The sequence below is a fragment of the Dendropsophus ebraccatus genome, chromosome 6 (genome assembly GCF_027789765.1).
Source record: "Dendropsophus ebraccatus isolate aDenEbr1 chromosome 6, aDenEbr1.pat, whole genome shotgun sequence".
Lineage (NCBI taxonomy): Eukaryota > Metazoa > Chordata > Amphibia > Anura > Hylidae > Dendropsophus > Dendropsophus ebraccatus.
The window spans coordinates 138383669-138401384 of record NC_091459.1 but is presented as its reverse complement, the minus strand read 5'-3'; the positions used below and the strand labels follow the sequence as shown (position 1 = coordinate 138401384).

At 43.9% G+C, this 17716-nt stretch overlaps 1 protein-coding gene across 2 annotated transcripts in view; it reads right to left on the bottom strand.

Annotated features, from left to right (window-relative positions):
- HS1BP3 (HCLS1 binding protein 3) overlaps positions 1 to 17716 on the bottom strand; it is a 67367-nt gene that overhangs the window by 9363 nt on the left and 40288 nt on the right. For both annotated transcript variants that reach the window (XM_069973124.1, XM_069973123.1), the window contains exon 5: positions 5251 to 5420. In XM_069973124.1, coding sequence (XP_069829225.1) covers positions 5251 to 5420 — 170 coding nt within the window. The remainder of the gene's footprint in view (positions 1 to 5250; positions 5421 to 17716) is intronic.

Sequence of the window (17716 nt, the reverse complement as noted above, 5' to 3'; positions counted from 1 at the left end):
GTAGGGGCCCCGACAGGGCTCCGGCTTCTGTGTTATGAATAGAGCCGTGGATATGGCATGTGACCCACGGCTATGTTCATTCCTATGGAGCCGACAGAAAGAGCAGAGTAAGCCGCAAGAGCGCTGTACTCAGCTCCATAGGACTATATATATATATATATATATATATATATATATATATATATATATATATATATAGAGCCGCTGATCACATGCCATACCCGTGGCTCTATTCATAATACAGAAGCCAGGGCCCGATATGGTGATTGGGGGGGGGGGGGTGCAAAGGTTGAACCCTCCATGTTCTCCTACTTGTCCCCTATCCTGTGGATAAAGCAAAAGTTGATTTTCTTGGAATACCTCTTTAACTAGTCCACAAGCCTGGTACTGAATCATGTGGTTAAAGTGGTACTCCGGCAAAAAACATTTTCTTTCAAATCATCTAGTTTCAGTTATATAATAGTATAGATAGTTATAAAAGGTATATAGATTTGTAATTTACTTCTATTTAAAAATCTTCCAGTATTTATCAGCTGCTGTATGTCCCAGTGTCACAGTGCTCTCTGCTGCCACCTCTGTCCAAGTCAGGAACTGTTCAGAACAGCAGCAAATCACCATAGAAAACCCTCTACCGAACCCCCATCAATATCTCATTGGATTGAAAGGGCGGAGGATACCCGGAGGCTGGAGGAAATTATTAGCTGGCAGAACTTCTCACATGATGCCTACTTAAAGTGACACTGTCACCCCCATATATCATTTTTCAATCATCATAGACATTTACAAGCCTCAATTAGCCCTCTGCATACCTTATTTATTTATTTTTTTTCCTCACGCTGGTTGATGAGAAATTGTTACTTTGATGAGGCGCTTCTAGCGCCACTGGGCGGGGCTTAGTCCCTGAAGCGCCACATAGCCCCGCCCATTACAGCGCCGTTGACCCCGCCCCCTTGGGCTCTGTGTTTGAGGCCTCCCTGACGTGCGCGTCCACATCTCCCGCCGTCTTCCGCGTGCGGGATTGTCATGTGGCGCGCAGGCGCAGAAGGTGGCCGCCGGGTCACCCACAGCCAGGCTGTGCGTGCGATCGCACAGCCCGCCGATTACACCGGCCGCACCGTCCCTTGTTGCGTGGGACTCTCCGGATGCCTCGCTGCGGCTGTGAAACCCTCCTCACAGCCAGCAGCGAGGCGCAGACATAGAGCGCAGGCGCACCGCGGCGTCCGCCGCGCACTGCGCATGCGCCGAAAAGGACCGCCGCAGTGCGCCTGCGCTCTATGTCTGCGCCTCGCTGCTGGCTGTGAGGAGGGTTTCACAGCCGCAGCGAGGCATCCGGAGAGTCCCACGCAACAAGGGACGGTGTGGCCGGTGTAATCGGCGGGCTGTGCGATCGCACGCACAGCCCGGCTGTGGGTGACCCGGCGGCCACCTTCTGCGCCTGCGCGCCACATGACAATCCCGCACGCGGAAGACGGCGGGAGATGTGGACGCGCACGTCAGGGAGGCCTCAAACACAGAGCCCAAGGGGGCGGGGTCAACGGCGCTGTAATGGGCGGGGCTATGTGGCGCTTCAGGGACTAAGCCCCGCCTAGTGGCGCTAGAAGCGCCTCATCAAAGTAACAATTTCTCATCAACCAGCGTGAGGAAAAAAAAAAAAAAAAAAGGTATGCAGAGGGCTAATTGAGGCTTGTAAATGTCTATGATGATTGAAAAATGATATATGGGGGTGACAGTGTCACTTTAAAGGTGTGGAATCCTTGGATAGCTCTATTGAAACGTAACCAATCCTAAGTAGTATGTTTTATAATATACAATACATATCTATATATTTTACTTTTACATTAAAATTTTTGTTCTTGAGTCTTTGATATGGTGGGACGCAGGACTCCCCCCCCCCCCTCACTACCCTCTCTTCTCCTCTGTTTCCTATACAACTTCCCCCTCCACCCCCCATGGTTCTGTTTGTTCCTCCCCTCCCTCCCTCTCACCTAAGACCCTCTCTATATTTTATATCTAGAAAAGACTGTTATGTCTCTGTAACTTATATCTACATTATGTATTATAGTATGTACAGTTTTGAACTGAATCTATAATGGGTTCCTGACCCCTCCCCCCCCTCTTTTCTCTCTGTATTCCCTAAAGTATTGTTGTAAAAACTAAAAAACTTCAATAAATGAAGAGTGAAAAGAAAACCCTCTCCTGCTCTCCAGACTGGAAATAATACACCACTTCCTGCAGGACATATAGCAGCTCATAAGTACTGGAAGACTTAAGATTTTTTAATAGACGTAAATTACAAATCTCTGCCACCAGCTGAGTGCCTAGTATCAATGTATTTTACAGCCTGGGTGTAACTCCAATGAAGGGATAGGAAGTACGACATAGGATAACTGCAGCTTCTGTGCACCTAGACCCGTGCCTGACATGGTATACAACCACCTACCCAGCAGGAACTGAAGATGGGAATGCCACCTGCTGATTGGCTACTGAGGCTTTCGGGCTGCATTGTACTATAAGCTATGAGATGCACTCACTATTATGGAGCAAACCTTCCTGTAAATGACTGCTGTAGAGAACTAGAGATCCTATAATGGACAACCGCACGGGGAAAAACACCCATCCCTCCATTACTTGTGTAAGAAATCCCCATGTGTGGAGGAGATATAACCCTGCTGGTGTGTTCCCATCCGCCCTGTGCGACTCTCCCAGCAAACCAATGGAGGGACTCATCACTCATCTGTGTTATGACATGAGGGATTACATGTTCTCTAATACTAAACCGTGAGCCATGCAACGTCCAAACCCAACCCATCCCCCCATCATCTGGAGGAAAGGAGGAAGTTGTGGACGCAGAAAGGAAACGATTTTTCATCATGTGAAAAGGTTAGAAGTATAATAAAAAGTCAAAAGCATTATAGGATTAGAATAATACTACCCTCCAATGTGGGCAGGAATGTGGGGGTCATTTAAAGGGGTTATCAAGCGCTACAAAAACATGGCCACTTTCTTCCAGAGACAGCACCACTCTTGTCTCCAGCTTGGGCGGGGTTTTGCTGCTCAGTTCCATTGAAGTGAATGGAGCCCAATTGCAAACCGCACCTGAACTGCAGAGAAGAGTGGGGCTGTCTCTGAAAGAAAGTGGCCATGTTTTTGTAGCGCTGGAGAACCCCTTTAATGGCCGCCCTAGTGGTGAGAAGTCAGTATGTTGCATCTACTGCCCACCAGTGGTGGAATCAATAATTCGTTTTCTGATCCGTCATGGATATTGGAGATAGAATATATATAAAAAAAGAGAAAAATAGGTCAGAAAGTGACATCAGTAATGGTCTGTGAGCCGAGACCCCCATGAACATGACGGCTCCTGGTACCTCTCCAAGCATGGATTTTGACTTTAAAATGTAGCTGTCATTTACATTGCTAAATTATTAATATAAGCGATTTTAAGAAACTCTGAAATAGGTTTTATTAGGGGAGGGAAGAAAGGAAGGAAGGAGGGAAGGAAAGGAAGAAGGAAGGGAGGGAGGAAGGAAGGGAGGAATGGAAGGAAGGGAAGAAGGAAGGAAGGAAGGAAGGGAAGAGGGAAGGGAGGAAGGAAAGGAAGGGAAGAAGGAAGGAAGGGAGGAATGGAAGGGAGGAAGGAAAGGAAGGGAAGAAGGAAGGAAGGGAGGAATGGAAGGGAGGAAGGAAAGGAAGGGAAGAAGGAAGGAAGGGAGGGAAGGAACGAGGGAAGGAAGGGTGGAAGGGAAGGAAGGAAGGCGGGGGTAGGAAGGAAGGGAGGGAAGGAACGAGGGAAGGAAGGGTGGAAGGGAAGGAAGGAAGGAAAGGAGGAAGGAAGGAAGTGAGGAAGGGAGGGAGGAAGTAAGTGAGGAAGGTAGGAGGGAAGGGAGGGAGGAAGTAAGGAAGGAAGGGAGGAGGGAAGGGAGGGAGGAAGGAAGGAAGGAAGGGAGGGAGGGAGGAAAGGAAGGGAGGAAGGAGGGAAGGGAAGGAAGGGGGGAAAGGAAGGGAGGAAGAAAGGCGGGGGAGGGAGGAAGGGAGGAAGGAAGGAAGGGGGGAGGAAGTAAGTGAGGAAGGGAGGAGGGAAGGAAGGAAGGGAAGGAAGGAAGGGAGGGAAGGAAAGGAGGAAGGCGGGGGGAGGGAGGAAGGATGGAAGGAAGGAAGGGGGGGAGGAAGGAAGGAAGGGGGGGAGGGAAGGAAGGGGGGAGGAAGGAAGGAGGAGGAAGGAAGGGGGAGGAAGGAAGAGAGGAAGTAAGGAAGAGAGGAAGTAAGGAAGGGAGGAAGGAAGGAAGGAAGGAAGGAAGGATGGAAAGAAGGAAGGGGGGGAGGAAGGAAGGAAGGGAGGAAGGATGGAAGGAAGGAAGGGGGGGAGGGAGGAAGGAAGGGGGAGGAAGGAAGGAAGAGGGGAGGAAGGAAGGAAGGAAGGGGGGAGGAAGGAAGGAAGAGGGGAGGAAGGAAGGAGGAAGGAAGGAAGAGGGGGGGGAGGAAGGAAGGAAGAAAGGAAGGAAGGGGGGAGGAAGGAAGGAAGGAAGGAAGGGGGAAGGAAGGAAGAGAGGAAGGAAGGAAGGAAGGAAGGAAGGAAGGAAGGAAGGAAGGAAGGGAGGGAGGGAGGGAGGGAGGGCGGGGGGAGGAAGGAAGGGAAGGGAGGAAGGAAGAATGGAAGGGAAGGAAGGAAGGATGGAAGGGAAGGAAGGAAGGATGGAAGGGAGGAATGAAAGGAAGGGAGGAAGGAAGGAAGGAAGCAAGGAAGAAAGGAAGGGAGGGAGGGAAGGAAGGAAGAAGGAAGGAAAGAGGGAAGGAAAGAGGGAAGGGAGGGAGGGTGGGAGGAAAAAGGGAAGGAGGGAGGGAAGGAAGGAGAGAAGGGAAAGAGGGAGGGAGGAAATAAGGAAGGAAGTAGGTAGGGAGGAAGGAAGGAAGGAAAGAAGGAGGGAAGAAAGGCAGGAAGGAAGGAAGGAGGGAAGGAAGGAAGGAAGGAAGGAAGGAAGGAAGGAAGGAAGGAAGGAAGGAAGGAAGAAAAAAAGGAGGGAAGGAAAGAGGGAGGGAGGAAATAGAGAAAGCATATAAGAAAAGAGAGGATGAAAGAAGAAAGTAAAGTGATGAAGAAGAATAGAGAGGAAGGAAGGAAAACCCAAAGAAATCTGAACATGCAGCTCCACAATCACAGATGTGCAAACAGGAATCCCTCCATGTACACAGATCCCCCTATACCTGTACTTTATATTCTATACTGTATCTTTACCATGTTAGTACTTTACTCACCATCTGACGCCTTATAGGACTTCTTGCTCTTGGCTGTATTAGTTGCACTTGCTTTAAACAACTCTGCATCTGGATCAACTTCGTCACCAAAAAGATCCACCGGGGACTTGGAGGGCAACTTGTGATCTTCAGTTTTCTTAGCGGTGGATTTCTTTATTATTCTTTTTTCCCTGAAATACAGTAGAAAATGCTGACATGCCAGGTATACACCCAAACATTAAATATCACTTTTCCTAATCTAAAGCTCAGCATAATATATGAAGATCCGGGCTGCTTTTCCTGCTATGTTCTTGTCTTTGACAACCCAGTCCGCTCCCCCTAGCGGCGGCTGCCTGCAGGGATCTAAGGCTCTGCAGAGGCCAAACCCCTATAGAGATATATTATGAGCTTTATGGGCCGGGATCTGTTTAGTATGCTGTGGGTACAGATAGCAGATTATAGAGCAGAGGATTAATAGACGCTCCCATACTGTGGCCTGAGACCATATTAATAAGCACTTTATTATAATGCGGTGCTGTCCAATCCATAATCTGGTTTTAATTTAGTTTTGGGTAACTTTCAGTGTAATGCTTACCTCCTGCTAAGTAAGAAGATTTAAGTAAGTGGTGTGATGCGGCTATACAGTATTGTAATAAATGGCTTTAGGATACTGCAGGAAAACTGCTTTAACATCTGTGTCTGCTTAGTTTTCTGCTGACAAAAGAGCCGTGTGTGTTTACAAGTGGTTGTTTAGGCCTTGACTGATGGTAATCCCTACTTTTCTTCACATATAGGAGATATGACCAGGGGTGACTTAAAGGGGTTGTCCTGCGAAATTTTACTTCAACCGGTCTCAGAAAATTATATAGATTTGTAATTTTTTTCTGTTTAAAAATCTCTAGTCTTCCAGTACTAATCAGCTGCTGTATGCCCCGCAGGAAGTGGTGTATTCTGTCCAGTCTGACACAGTGCTCTTTGCTGCCAGGAAGTGTACAAAGTAGTGGCAAATCTCCATAAAAAACAACCTTTTCTGCTCTGGACGGAGGTGGCAGCAGAGAGCACTGTGTCAGACTGGATTAGTGTAGCAATGCTACCACTGAACCCAATGGAGAGGATTTATAAAGACCGTTGTACAAGTATATTAGACCCCACCTCCTTTTCCCTGGCTGGATTTACTAAGAGGCGCATGCCTCTAAGTGAATCCGGCCGGGTGCCCGGAGTACAAAATCTACACCTGTTTCTAAGCAGGTGTAGATTTGGATCATGATTTACACCTGCGAGCAGGAGTAAATCATGATAAATGAGGCGCGGGCGGAGGCCACGCCTCCTTCCCGCCTTGTCACCCCCCCCCAACCCACCCATCGGGCGAGTGGGGCATACGGCAGGTGTACGACAGGGAGAAGGGGCGAATCTGCACCTTCTCCCTGGCGTATGCCTCAGTTGAATCTTTCATAAATGTCCCCCAATTTTAAATGATGAGCGAACTTGCCGGAAGTTCAAGTCTGCACAAAACCAAAAGATTGGCATTTGAATCCCGCTGCCTGTTGAAGGTGAATACAGCCTGAGGACTGCCCGGAAAACATGGCTACAGCCTATGGTAGTGACTTCATCCATCTTCTTGAGGCAGCGGGATTCAAAGGCCATCCGTTCGAGTTTGTGCATACTCAAAATTTCGGCAAGTTCGCTCATCTCTACTTTTAAGCCAAGGAAAAACATGAGATTATGGCTGATCAGGCATCAACAGGCCGACAGTTGACCGACAGCCGGGCCGCCTATCTGTACATCGGAACAGATTCAGGTTCAGCTTCTCCAAAACACAATAAGGGTGCGTTCACACCTACAGGATCTGCAGCAGATCCGCAGCAGATTTGATGGTGCAGATCTGATGCTGTGTTCAGTTATTTAAATTAAATCTGCTGCGGATCCACAGCAGAAACTACGCTGCGGATCCGGTAAGTGTGAACGTACCCTTCAAAGGAAAATTCTGTCATCTACTGTCCATCCAAGTTTATGTAATATTTGACATACTTGTGGCTCAGTTTATTCTTTTACAGATCCACCCTGGGAGGCCGACTGTGACAATCACCACGGACAGAGTGATAGTTTTTAATGTGCGCTGAGTGCAGGAGCGAGCACCGGATAGAAGAACATTCTTTGTTATCGAAGTTGACATGACCTGGTTAAATGCCTTGGAGTGCTAGAACTCAATAGTAAACTTTAGCGAAGAACTTTTCCTGCTAAGGAACGAAATGTCCTAATTATGTGTTTTCATATCTTAGCAACTGGGAAAAGTGCTTGTGAGATGATGGCAGAGGAGAAGACCGGAATCATAACACATTCCGCCAGCTTAGTCTGCTCCCCACGTTGTTTAGACGTGTGCCCGCTCCGGAGGCTTCCTTGTCAGACACACACTTGGAGAATACATCGGACACACTGGGTTATCTGCAATTTCCATCGTTTTTCGGCTTGATGCTTCTTAAGTGCATCCATTAAGAGTGTCTTCTAATTCTCCACTCAGCTTGTTGTTGATACTGAAAGCTGGCACGAGATCCGTAGTGTTGCGAAAATCTGATGTGAAGGTTCACTTTAAAAAGGACTTTTAAGAAATAGCTGGGGAACCTAAAAATGAATGGATTTGGACTTTCACTAGCTTTTAAGCTGTTTTATGTCTCCTGTAACATCAACTGCTGCCCAGTGTAGTCTGGACCGCCCCTTACCAGCCTTCTAATACCCGAGGGGGCGGTCCAGACTACACCATCAGACAGCTGGACAGCTATTAGATTTTTCTGTTCACTGTGTTAATGACACAGGAGAAAAACTAGGTTTAAAAGCAAATTTAGGTATATTACATGTGTTTATTTTTGTATTAGATATAAGAAAATTTTTAGGCTATGTTCACACTATGCGTCAACAACAGCCGTTTGGCACTCAAAAACAACGGCTGTTGTTGCAGTAAAAATTGCATTGATTTCAGTGCACTACGGCCAGAAATAATTCACATGTCAATTATTTCCACGGCCATATTAAATAACGGCCTTTGTTCATGACACTGTGTGAACAACGGCTGTTGTTTGCACTGACTTAAAAGTAACATTTTTATGACAAGAAATGTGAACATAGCCTTAGGCTATGTTTAGACGCTGTATGAGACCGGGCGTTCCGTGACCCGGCCGAGCCACGGAACAGCCGGTCTCAGAAAAGATCATCCCGGCCGGTACTGCAGTACCGGCCAGATGATCTTTAGCACCGCTGAGTTCTGATGCGGGCGCATCCATGCGCGCCCGCATCAAAACTCCCCACTGCACACAATGGAGCATCCACTGTATGCACGGACAGGGTTTTCTATGGCCGCTATTCAATGAATAGCGGCCGCAGAAAACTGACGTCAGTTTCTCGCGGCGCCACTTGGGATCCCGACCAGAGTGTATACTTTGTGTATACACTCCAGCTGGGATTCCATAGACGAACACGTAACGTATATTTTCGTATTAATTACGGCCGTTGTTGCAATCGGCAACAACGGCCATACTTTTACAAAAACATACGTTGTGTAAACATGGCCTTATAGTGAACTTTTTAAGGCCATGTTTACACGCCGTTTTTTTTAACAGAAGAAAAACACCATTATTTCATAAGTATTATTTCACCGTAGATAATCATTATGATCATTTTTTACAGCCATTATTTTCAAAAACAGCAATTTTTTCGCTTTAAAAAACTGTGGGTGAACATAGCCTAAGGCCTCCTTCACACGTCCATAATACTGTCCGCAATTCCCGACAGCATTTAGAACCGATACGTTTCAATGGCCCCATTTACGGCTGTGATCTGTGCCACGAAATAAAAGGGCAGGTCCTAGTACGGACCCGCAATTGCGGCACGGATCACTATGTTCTATTTAGTGGTCTGTGAATTGCATTATGGATACACCTCCGTAGTGTGATCCGCAAATACGGACTGCACTACGGACAGGTGAATGAGGCCTAAAGGGGATTATCTGCTGTGGATAACCAAAGACTTGCCCAACCTTCCCATACATACATATTTGTACAGATGAACGTTTCGATTTTTTCTACGAAAAGGAGTAAAAATTTCTCCTCTTTATGTGTGCTAGAAAACATGTAACATAGAAAGACAACAGATCCCCTGATGAAGACGAGTACAAAACAAATAAGAGATGCAAAGTGTATCCATCCAAACCAGTGCAGCAGCCCAGCCAAACATACGTAACCCATTAGCGGAGAAGTATCTGGGCCTTTCAGACTTCTGTGATACTGCTTTATGCACTTTACTGTCTTTATGTCTTGGCAAAATGTAAACTAGGTAGCATACCGAGGAGTTGTGCCGATAGCTATGCGTCAAGCCAATCCTTTCACTGAAATATGAAATCTGCTGAGGAACTTGGCAGCGGCTTATAAACATCCCGCGGATTCAGAAATGGAAATGTTCTCTATTTATAAAACTGTTAGGTTTGTTCCATAAAAATTTCTATGCATCCAGATTTAGAAGCACTAAACTGGCAAGGAGACGACAAAACAGGGTGGAGGACGATCTTGTCATGACCCAGCTGATATATCTGGGGTCTCTGTTGCCATTGTTGTGTTTAAGGGGTACGATGAAAATGCTTTTAAATCAATTGTTTTTAGAAATTTATACAGATGTGTTAATTACTTCTATGTAAAAATCTTAAACATTCCAGTACTTATCAGCTGTTGTATGTCCTGCAGGAAGTGGTGTATTTTTTCCAGTCTGACACAGTGCTCTCTGCTGCCACCTCTGTCCATGTCAGGAACTGTCCAGAGCAGGAGAGGTTTTCTGTGGGGATTTGCTGCTGCTCTGGACAGTTCCTGATATGGACAGTGGTGGCCACTATTACTGTAAAGGTGCAGTCAGTGCTATGTCGATAAAGTGAACCAATCAAAAACTGCTGTTTCAGCTATAAATAAGCTCCTATATGCCCCCAGCACTATTTCAGGGCAGGTAAAAAAACGCTATGATCATTACTTAAATGTCCCTACTCATCTAGTCATGTGGGAGGTATGGAGCTCATAACTAGTCGCAGCTGGCGGGAAATCTTGTTGGCAATCACGCCTCCTTGGGAGTGTTGGTGTATAGGAGCCGGCAGTGTCACAGAGGGGCCGCCCCTGAGCACCGACGCTCTCATGGAGACCTGATCGTTGGCAATATTTTCCACCAGCCATGACTAGTAATGAGCTCTGTACCACCCAGTAGGTAGCCTCTATCATGTCTAGCCTCTATGATAATGGTGGGAATTATAGAGCAATATTTAGCAGTGTAAGCTGAGGATCCAGCAGAGGAATGAGACATAGCACTAAGGGTCCTATTACATAAAGCGATAATCGGTCAAATGATTAAATGTACCATTATATGCAAAGGATGGTGACTAGAGATCAGCGAATAGTGAAATATTCGATAATTCAATTCGAATATCTCCTGATATTCGTATATTCGAACGAATATCGAATCCGATTATAGTCTATGGGAGAAAAAACTTGGCGCCTGGAAATCAATATTCGACCACTAGGAGGTCACCAAGTGCCCAATGACACCTGAGGAAATGATGCCAACACCTCTGGATGCATATAGGACACCAGGGGAAGCATACCTGGCTGCATCTAACACTAGTGATGAGCCAACATCCCAAATTTCCCAAGTGTACGCCGAAGATTCACAAACAAATTATGAACGTAAAGTAGAAGCGTACGTTTCGGTCTAGCAGTACGCACTTGCGTACATGTCAGGTGCAGTGTAAAATACGTAATAAAAACAAAAATTAACGATGACTACAAATCAGTAGAAGCAATATAACAGCTATTATCCCGCACTCACAGTATACAGCCGTATACACTATCAGTAGATGTCTGAACACACTGCCTGTCTCACAACAGCTTCTAAATCTCTGGTTTTATACTTTTAGCCCTAACAATGGCTTTTGGGGGGTCCCTCCCTACCTAACTTCACCTAAAAGCTTTCTCTCCCTGGTATACAGTCTCTCCCTCTCTAGCTCCAACCAGCAAGTGACATGAATCTGAAATCCCCTATTCTTATATTCAGGAGGTCACATGGTTTAGCCAGCCAATCACAGTTAGTCCTGCCTATTCCTAGTGCCTGTCCCTCCCCCCTGCATGTTTATTGGCTGGAAAAAGGGGGGGCGGGAGGGTGAATCGAATTCTTACTGTGTTGCCGTTCGAATATTCGAACGCATTCGAATAGTGTACTATTCGATCGAACAGTATTCAAATCCCACCAAGGGCAATATCTGCAAAGAGTTTGTATGTTCTCTCTGTGTTTGCGTGGGTTTCCTCCGGGTACTCCGGTTTCCTCCCACACCCAAAACATACAGAAAACGATGTAAAGTGCTGTGGAATCTGTGTGTGCTATACAAATAAAAGCATTATAATTATTATTATCACTATTATTATTATAGTATTCGCTCATCACTAGGGATGGTCCGAACCCGAACTCTCGGCAATGATTCCCGCTGTCTTAAACCTCCGTGCAGAGGGTGGATACAGCAGGAGGACCGCCTGGAAAACCGGGATATAGCCACAGCCATAGGCTGCATCCCAGTTTTCCAGGCGGTCCTCCTGCTGTATCCACCCTCTGCACGGATGTTTAAGACAGCGGGAATCATTGCCGAGAGTCCGGGTTCGTACGAACCCGAACCTCGGCAGGTTCGGACCATCCCTACTCATCACTAATGGTGACCATTTCAATATTAAACCAGTAAAATAAAAAATCCTGAGAATAAGTCTTCGACCTTCCGCCACTGAAAAGTGCTAGCCTCGCTGGAACATGGTCCTGACTTTCCTTCCTGATAACTATGGAAAGGGCTTCCTCGGGTGTAGTTGAGATTACATATTATTATTCACATCCTCTATGCTGGTCTCTGTGTGAAGAAACCTTGAAATCCAAGAAACAATCAGAGATGTTTTGGTAGAATGTTTCCTTAGTTTCACCTATACAGCTACAGAAACTTTAAAGTGAATTTCCATGTTATATCAATATTAGTTATGGCCAAATAATAATGTCCTATTACAGCTATACAGTCAGATATAAAGCTCAAAATCCCCTGTATAGATAACATTCCGGCTGACTACTCTAGAGGAGGCCTATGGACCTCATGTATACTGTTTCAGGCCACGTTCACACAACCTAAATTTCATATTAATCACGGCCGTTGTAGCCGATTTGCAACAACGGCCGTGATTAATAGAAAATTTACCTTGTGCTGCAGTCTATAAAAACTGACATGTCATTGAATAGCGGCCGCACACCAGCACACACTTCATTACATGATTTTATTTATATTTTTACTTTTCATGATTGTAATTGGGGTTACATTTATATTGTGGCACTCAGCACTTTTATTGCATGATTGCACTGTTTTGCTTTAGCCATAATTTATTTTGTTTCTTCTCAGGCTACAGCTTTGACAAACTGGTTTTATAGGGGGAGATTTATCAAACATGGTGTAAAGTGAAACTGGCTCAGTCGCCCCTAGCAACCAATCAGATTCCACCTTTTATTCCTTACAGACTCTTTGGAAAATGAAAGGCGGAATCTGATTGGTTGCTAGGGGCAACTGAGCAAGTTTCACTTTACAGCATGTTTGATAAATCTCCCCTACAGTGTTTCCCTGAAGATAAGACAGCGTATTATATTAAGAGGATCTTATTTTCAGGGGATGTCTTATTTCAAAAGGGAGAAGAATACTCACCAAAGTCCTCAGTAGATGCTTGTTGCAGTGGGATCCCCGGGCGGACTGTGAGCAGTAACCTCGGGCGTGTGGCAGGAAGTTCAGCGGGCCTTGACCTCGGGTGTGCAACTAGATGACCATCAGGCTGCAATCTTGGGCTCGCTGTGGGACGATCATTGGGCTGTGACCTCGGGCATGTGGCGGGACGTTCAGTGTGCCGTGACATTGGGCGTGCGCTGGGACCTGACCTCGAGTGTGCAGCAGGACATGGGGGCCATAGACCTGCGGTATGCCTGCAGGGCTGATGGTGAAGAGTGGCAAAGGGTAGCGGAGGTCTTACTTTCAGGGGATACTTTTTTTTTTGGGGGGGGGGTGCCCTATTTTTCGCTATTGTGTAAATCCTCCCACATGTCTTATTTTTGGGGAAACACAGTATTACTACATAGACTGGCTTTGTATAAAACTGCTGTTAGAGACTGTGACCGTCCCTCCACCGCATGAGCAAAGGGGCTAAGGTAGCTGCATACATTCTATTCTTGGTAATAAAGATTAGATCTCAGCATTTACAATGGTGGATGACAATTTCTGCCATCTCGAACATACAGCGACTTATTTTTGGGATGGACAGAACAATGGCAGAATGCAAAACACAGGATACAGTGAGAACAGGAGCAGACAGGCGCCTGTACTACTAAGCTGCAAATGGGCCAATATAGACAGGAAGTCTACCACACTGCAGAGGTCAACCTTTTATTACTGACTTTATTGTGAGAGTGACAGATATATTTTACCTTATGCGGTTTTGTATGGTAAAGCGGACTTTGCACTTTTTGCAATATTTCACTTTTGATCGAAAGCCACAGTCCGAAAATAAAAACCTCGCTCTAAGCGGAACGTTTGTGACTCATAAAAGGAACACCTTGTGATTCAACATTTCCTGCAATTCACTAAGGTCAACAGGTTATCGGGGAACGCTGCTCCCAAACCTCACCAAATCTGTCAGATCAGACAAAAAGATAAAAGGTAAAAAGAAAAATACATTAAATAATGAAAAAAAGTACACAGCAAGCTTTCTACAATGAGCAGCCTCACACTGGGTCTTCTCTGAGTTCCTAAGACAGCTCTAATCCATCAAGACACGGACGCCACAGGACCCCTATGTACAAGACTATAAATACTATAAGAATACAACTTCTACACTACTACTGTACGTACAAGGGTACCATAATACTGCTCCTATATACAAGAATATAACTACTATAATACTGCTCCTATATACAAGAATATAACTACTATAATACTGCTCCTATATACAAGAATATAACTACTATAATACTGCTCCTATATACAAGAATATAACTACTATAATACTACCTCCTATATACAAGAATATAACTACTATAATACTGCTTCTATATACAGGAATATAACCGCTAAAATACTGCTCCTATATGCAGGAATATAACTACTATAATACGGTTCAGGGAAGAAAGAGAGTGCTGCACCTCACACCTATGGCTGATACTAGTACCTCTCGGCTGCATAAAAAACATCAGAATTCTGTATGTGAATTGATCAAGCCACACTGCCCCATGTACCTCGTGCAGGTATCTGATACACATGGGTCCCTACACTAAGTCCACACTGTGCCGGTCAGTGACCACCACCCCCGCAGGCGTGCACAGTCAGGGAAGGGAGGCCATGGAACGGCCCTGTAACCCCCATGCCACAGGACCAGTCCCAAAAATGCCACACCAAAACCCAGCCAGCACCGCCGGCGGAGGAAGCTGCCCCCAAACAGCACAAGTCTGGATAAGGTATTGCACTCACCATAGCTATCAAAGATAGAATGGGACAGACAGGAAGGATTAAAACCATGAGCACTCAGGTGTCTCCTGCTAATTGCGGTCATGTGGGTCTCACCAGGAGGAGTGCAAAACACGGAATACTGCTCCTATATACAAGAATATAACTACTATAATACTGCTCCTATATACAAGAATATAACTACTATAATACTGCTCCTATATACAAGAATATAACTACTATAATACTGCTCCTATATACAAGAATATAACTACTATAATACTACCTCCTATATACAAGAATATAACTACTATAATACTGCTTCTATATACAGGAATATAACCGCTATAATACTGCTCCTATATGCAGGAATATAACTACTATAATACTGCTCCTATATGCAGGAATATAACTACTATAATACTGCTCCTATATACAGGAATATAACTACTATAATACTGCTCCTATATACAAGAATATAACCGCTATAATACTGCTCCTATATGCAGGAATATAACTACTATAATACTGCTCCTATATACAGGAATATAACTACTATAATACTGCTCCTATATACAGGAATATAACTACTATAATACTGCCCCCTATATACAGGAATATAACTACTATAATACTGCTCCTATATGCAGGAATATAACTCCTATAATACTGCTCCTATATACAAGAATATAACTACTATAATACTGCTCCTATATACAAGAATATAACTACTATAATACTACCTCCTATATACAAGAATATAACTACTATAATACTGCTTCTATATACAGGAATATAACCGCTATAATACTGCTCCTATATACAGGAATATAACTACTATAATACTGCTCCTATATACAGGAATATAACTACTATAATACTGCCCCCTATATACAGGAATATAACTACTATAATACTGCTCCTATATGCAGGAATATAACTCCTATAATACTGCTCCTATATACAAGAATATAACTACTATAATACTGCTCCTATATACAAGAATATAACTACTATAATACTACCTCCTATATACAAGAATATAACTACTATAATACTGCTTCTATATACAGGAATATAACCGCTATAATACTGCTCCTATATGCAGGGATATAACTACTATAATACTGCTCCTATATGCAGGAATATAACTACTATAATACTGCTCCTATATACAAGAATATAACCACTATAATACTGCTCCTATATGCAGGAATATAACTACTATAATACTGCTCCTATATACAAGAATATAACTACTATAATACTTCTCCTATATACAAGAATATAACTACTATAATACTGCCCCTATATACAAGAATATAACTACTATAATACTGCTCCTATATACAAGAATATAACTACTATAATACTACCTCCTATATACAAGAATATAACTACTATAATACTGCTTCTATATACAGGAATATAACCGCTATAATACTGCTCCTATATACAGGAATATAACTACTATAATACTGCTCCTATATACAGGAATATAACTACTATAATACTGCCCCCTATATACAGGAATATAACTACTATAATACTGCTCCTATATGCAGGAATATAACTCCTATAATACTGCTCCTATATACAAGAATATAACTACTATAATACTGCTCCTATATACAAGAATATAACTACTATAATACTACCTCCTATATACAAGAATATAACTACTATAATACTGCTTCTATATACAGGAATATAACCGCTATAATACTGCTCCTATATGCAGGGATATAACTACTATAATACTGCTCCTATATGCAGGAATATAACTACTATAATACTGCTCCTATATACAAGAATATAACTACTATAATACTGCCCCCTATATACAGGAATATAACTACTATAATACTGCTCCTATATGCAGGAATATAACTACTATAATACTGCTCCTATATACAAGAATATAACTACTATAATACTTCTCCTATATACAAGAATATAACTACTATAATACTGCCCCTATATACAAGAATATAACTACTATAATACTGCTCCTATATACAAGAATATAACTACTATAATACTGCTCCCTATATACAGGAATATAACTACTATAATACTGCTCCTATATACAGGAATATAACTACTATAATACTGCTCCTATATACAGGAATATAACTACTATAATACTGCTCCTATATACAGGAATATAACTACTATAATACTGCCCCCTATGTACAAGAATATTACTACTATCATACTGCCTCTTATGTACAAGCATACACTTGCTATAATACTGCTTACTATGGGGGGCAGTAGTCCCTATTAACTGATAGAATTAGAATCCTTTGTCCCCTGTATGAATGGAGTGGAGGTCAAGAATACATGCTGCTCTATTTGTAGTGTATGGGACTGAAGACAAGTACAGCACGAGGCATGTAATAACTTGTAATTTATGGCCTGAGTCATTAGAGGGTTTGGTTGGGTCATTAGTGGGCTTTTTTGGGTCATTAATGTGTTTTTCTGGGTCCTTAGTGGGTTTTTCTAGGTGCTTAGTGGGCTTTGTTGGGTCATTAATGTGCTTTTCTGGGTCCTTAGCAGGTTTTGCTGGGTCCTTACGGCTTCTGCTGGGTCTTTAGTGGGCTCTGCTGAGTGCTTAGTGGGTTCTGCTGTGTCCTTAGAGGGGTTTTCTGGTTTCTTAATGTGTTTTTTTGGGTCCTTAGTGGGTTATGTTGGGTCCTTGGTGGGTTTATCTGGGTGCTTAGTTGCTTTTGCTGGGCCCTTCGGGGGCTTTGCTGGGTCCTTAGAGGGGTTTTCTGGCTTCTTAATGTGTTTTCTGGGTCGTTAGTGGGTTATGTTCGGTCCTTAGTGGGTTTTTCTAGGTCTTTAGTGGGATTTGCTGGGTCCTTAGTGGGATTTGCTGGGTCCCTAGTGGGTTTTTCTAGGGGCTTAGTGGGTTTTGCTGGGTCCCTGGATCCATTTTTTTTTAACAAACACAAAAAT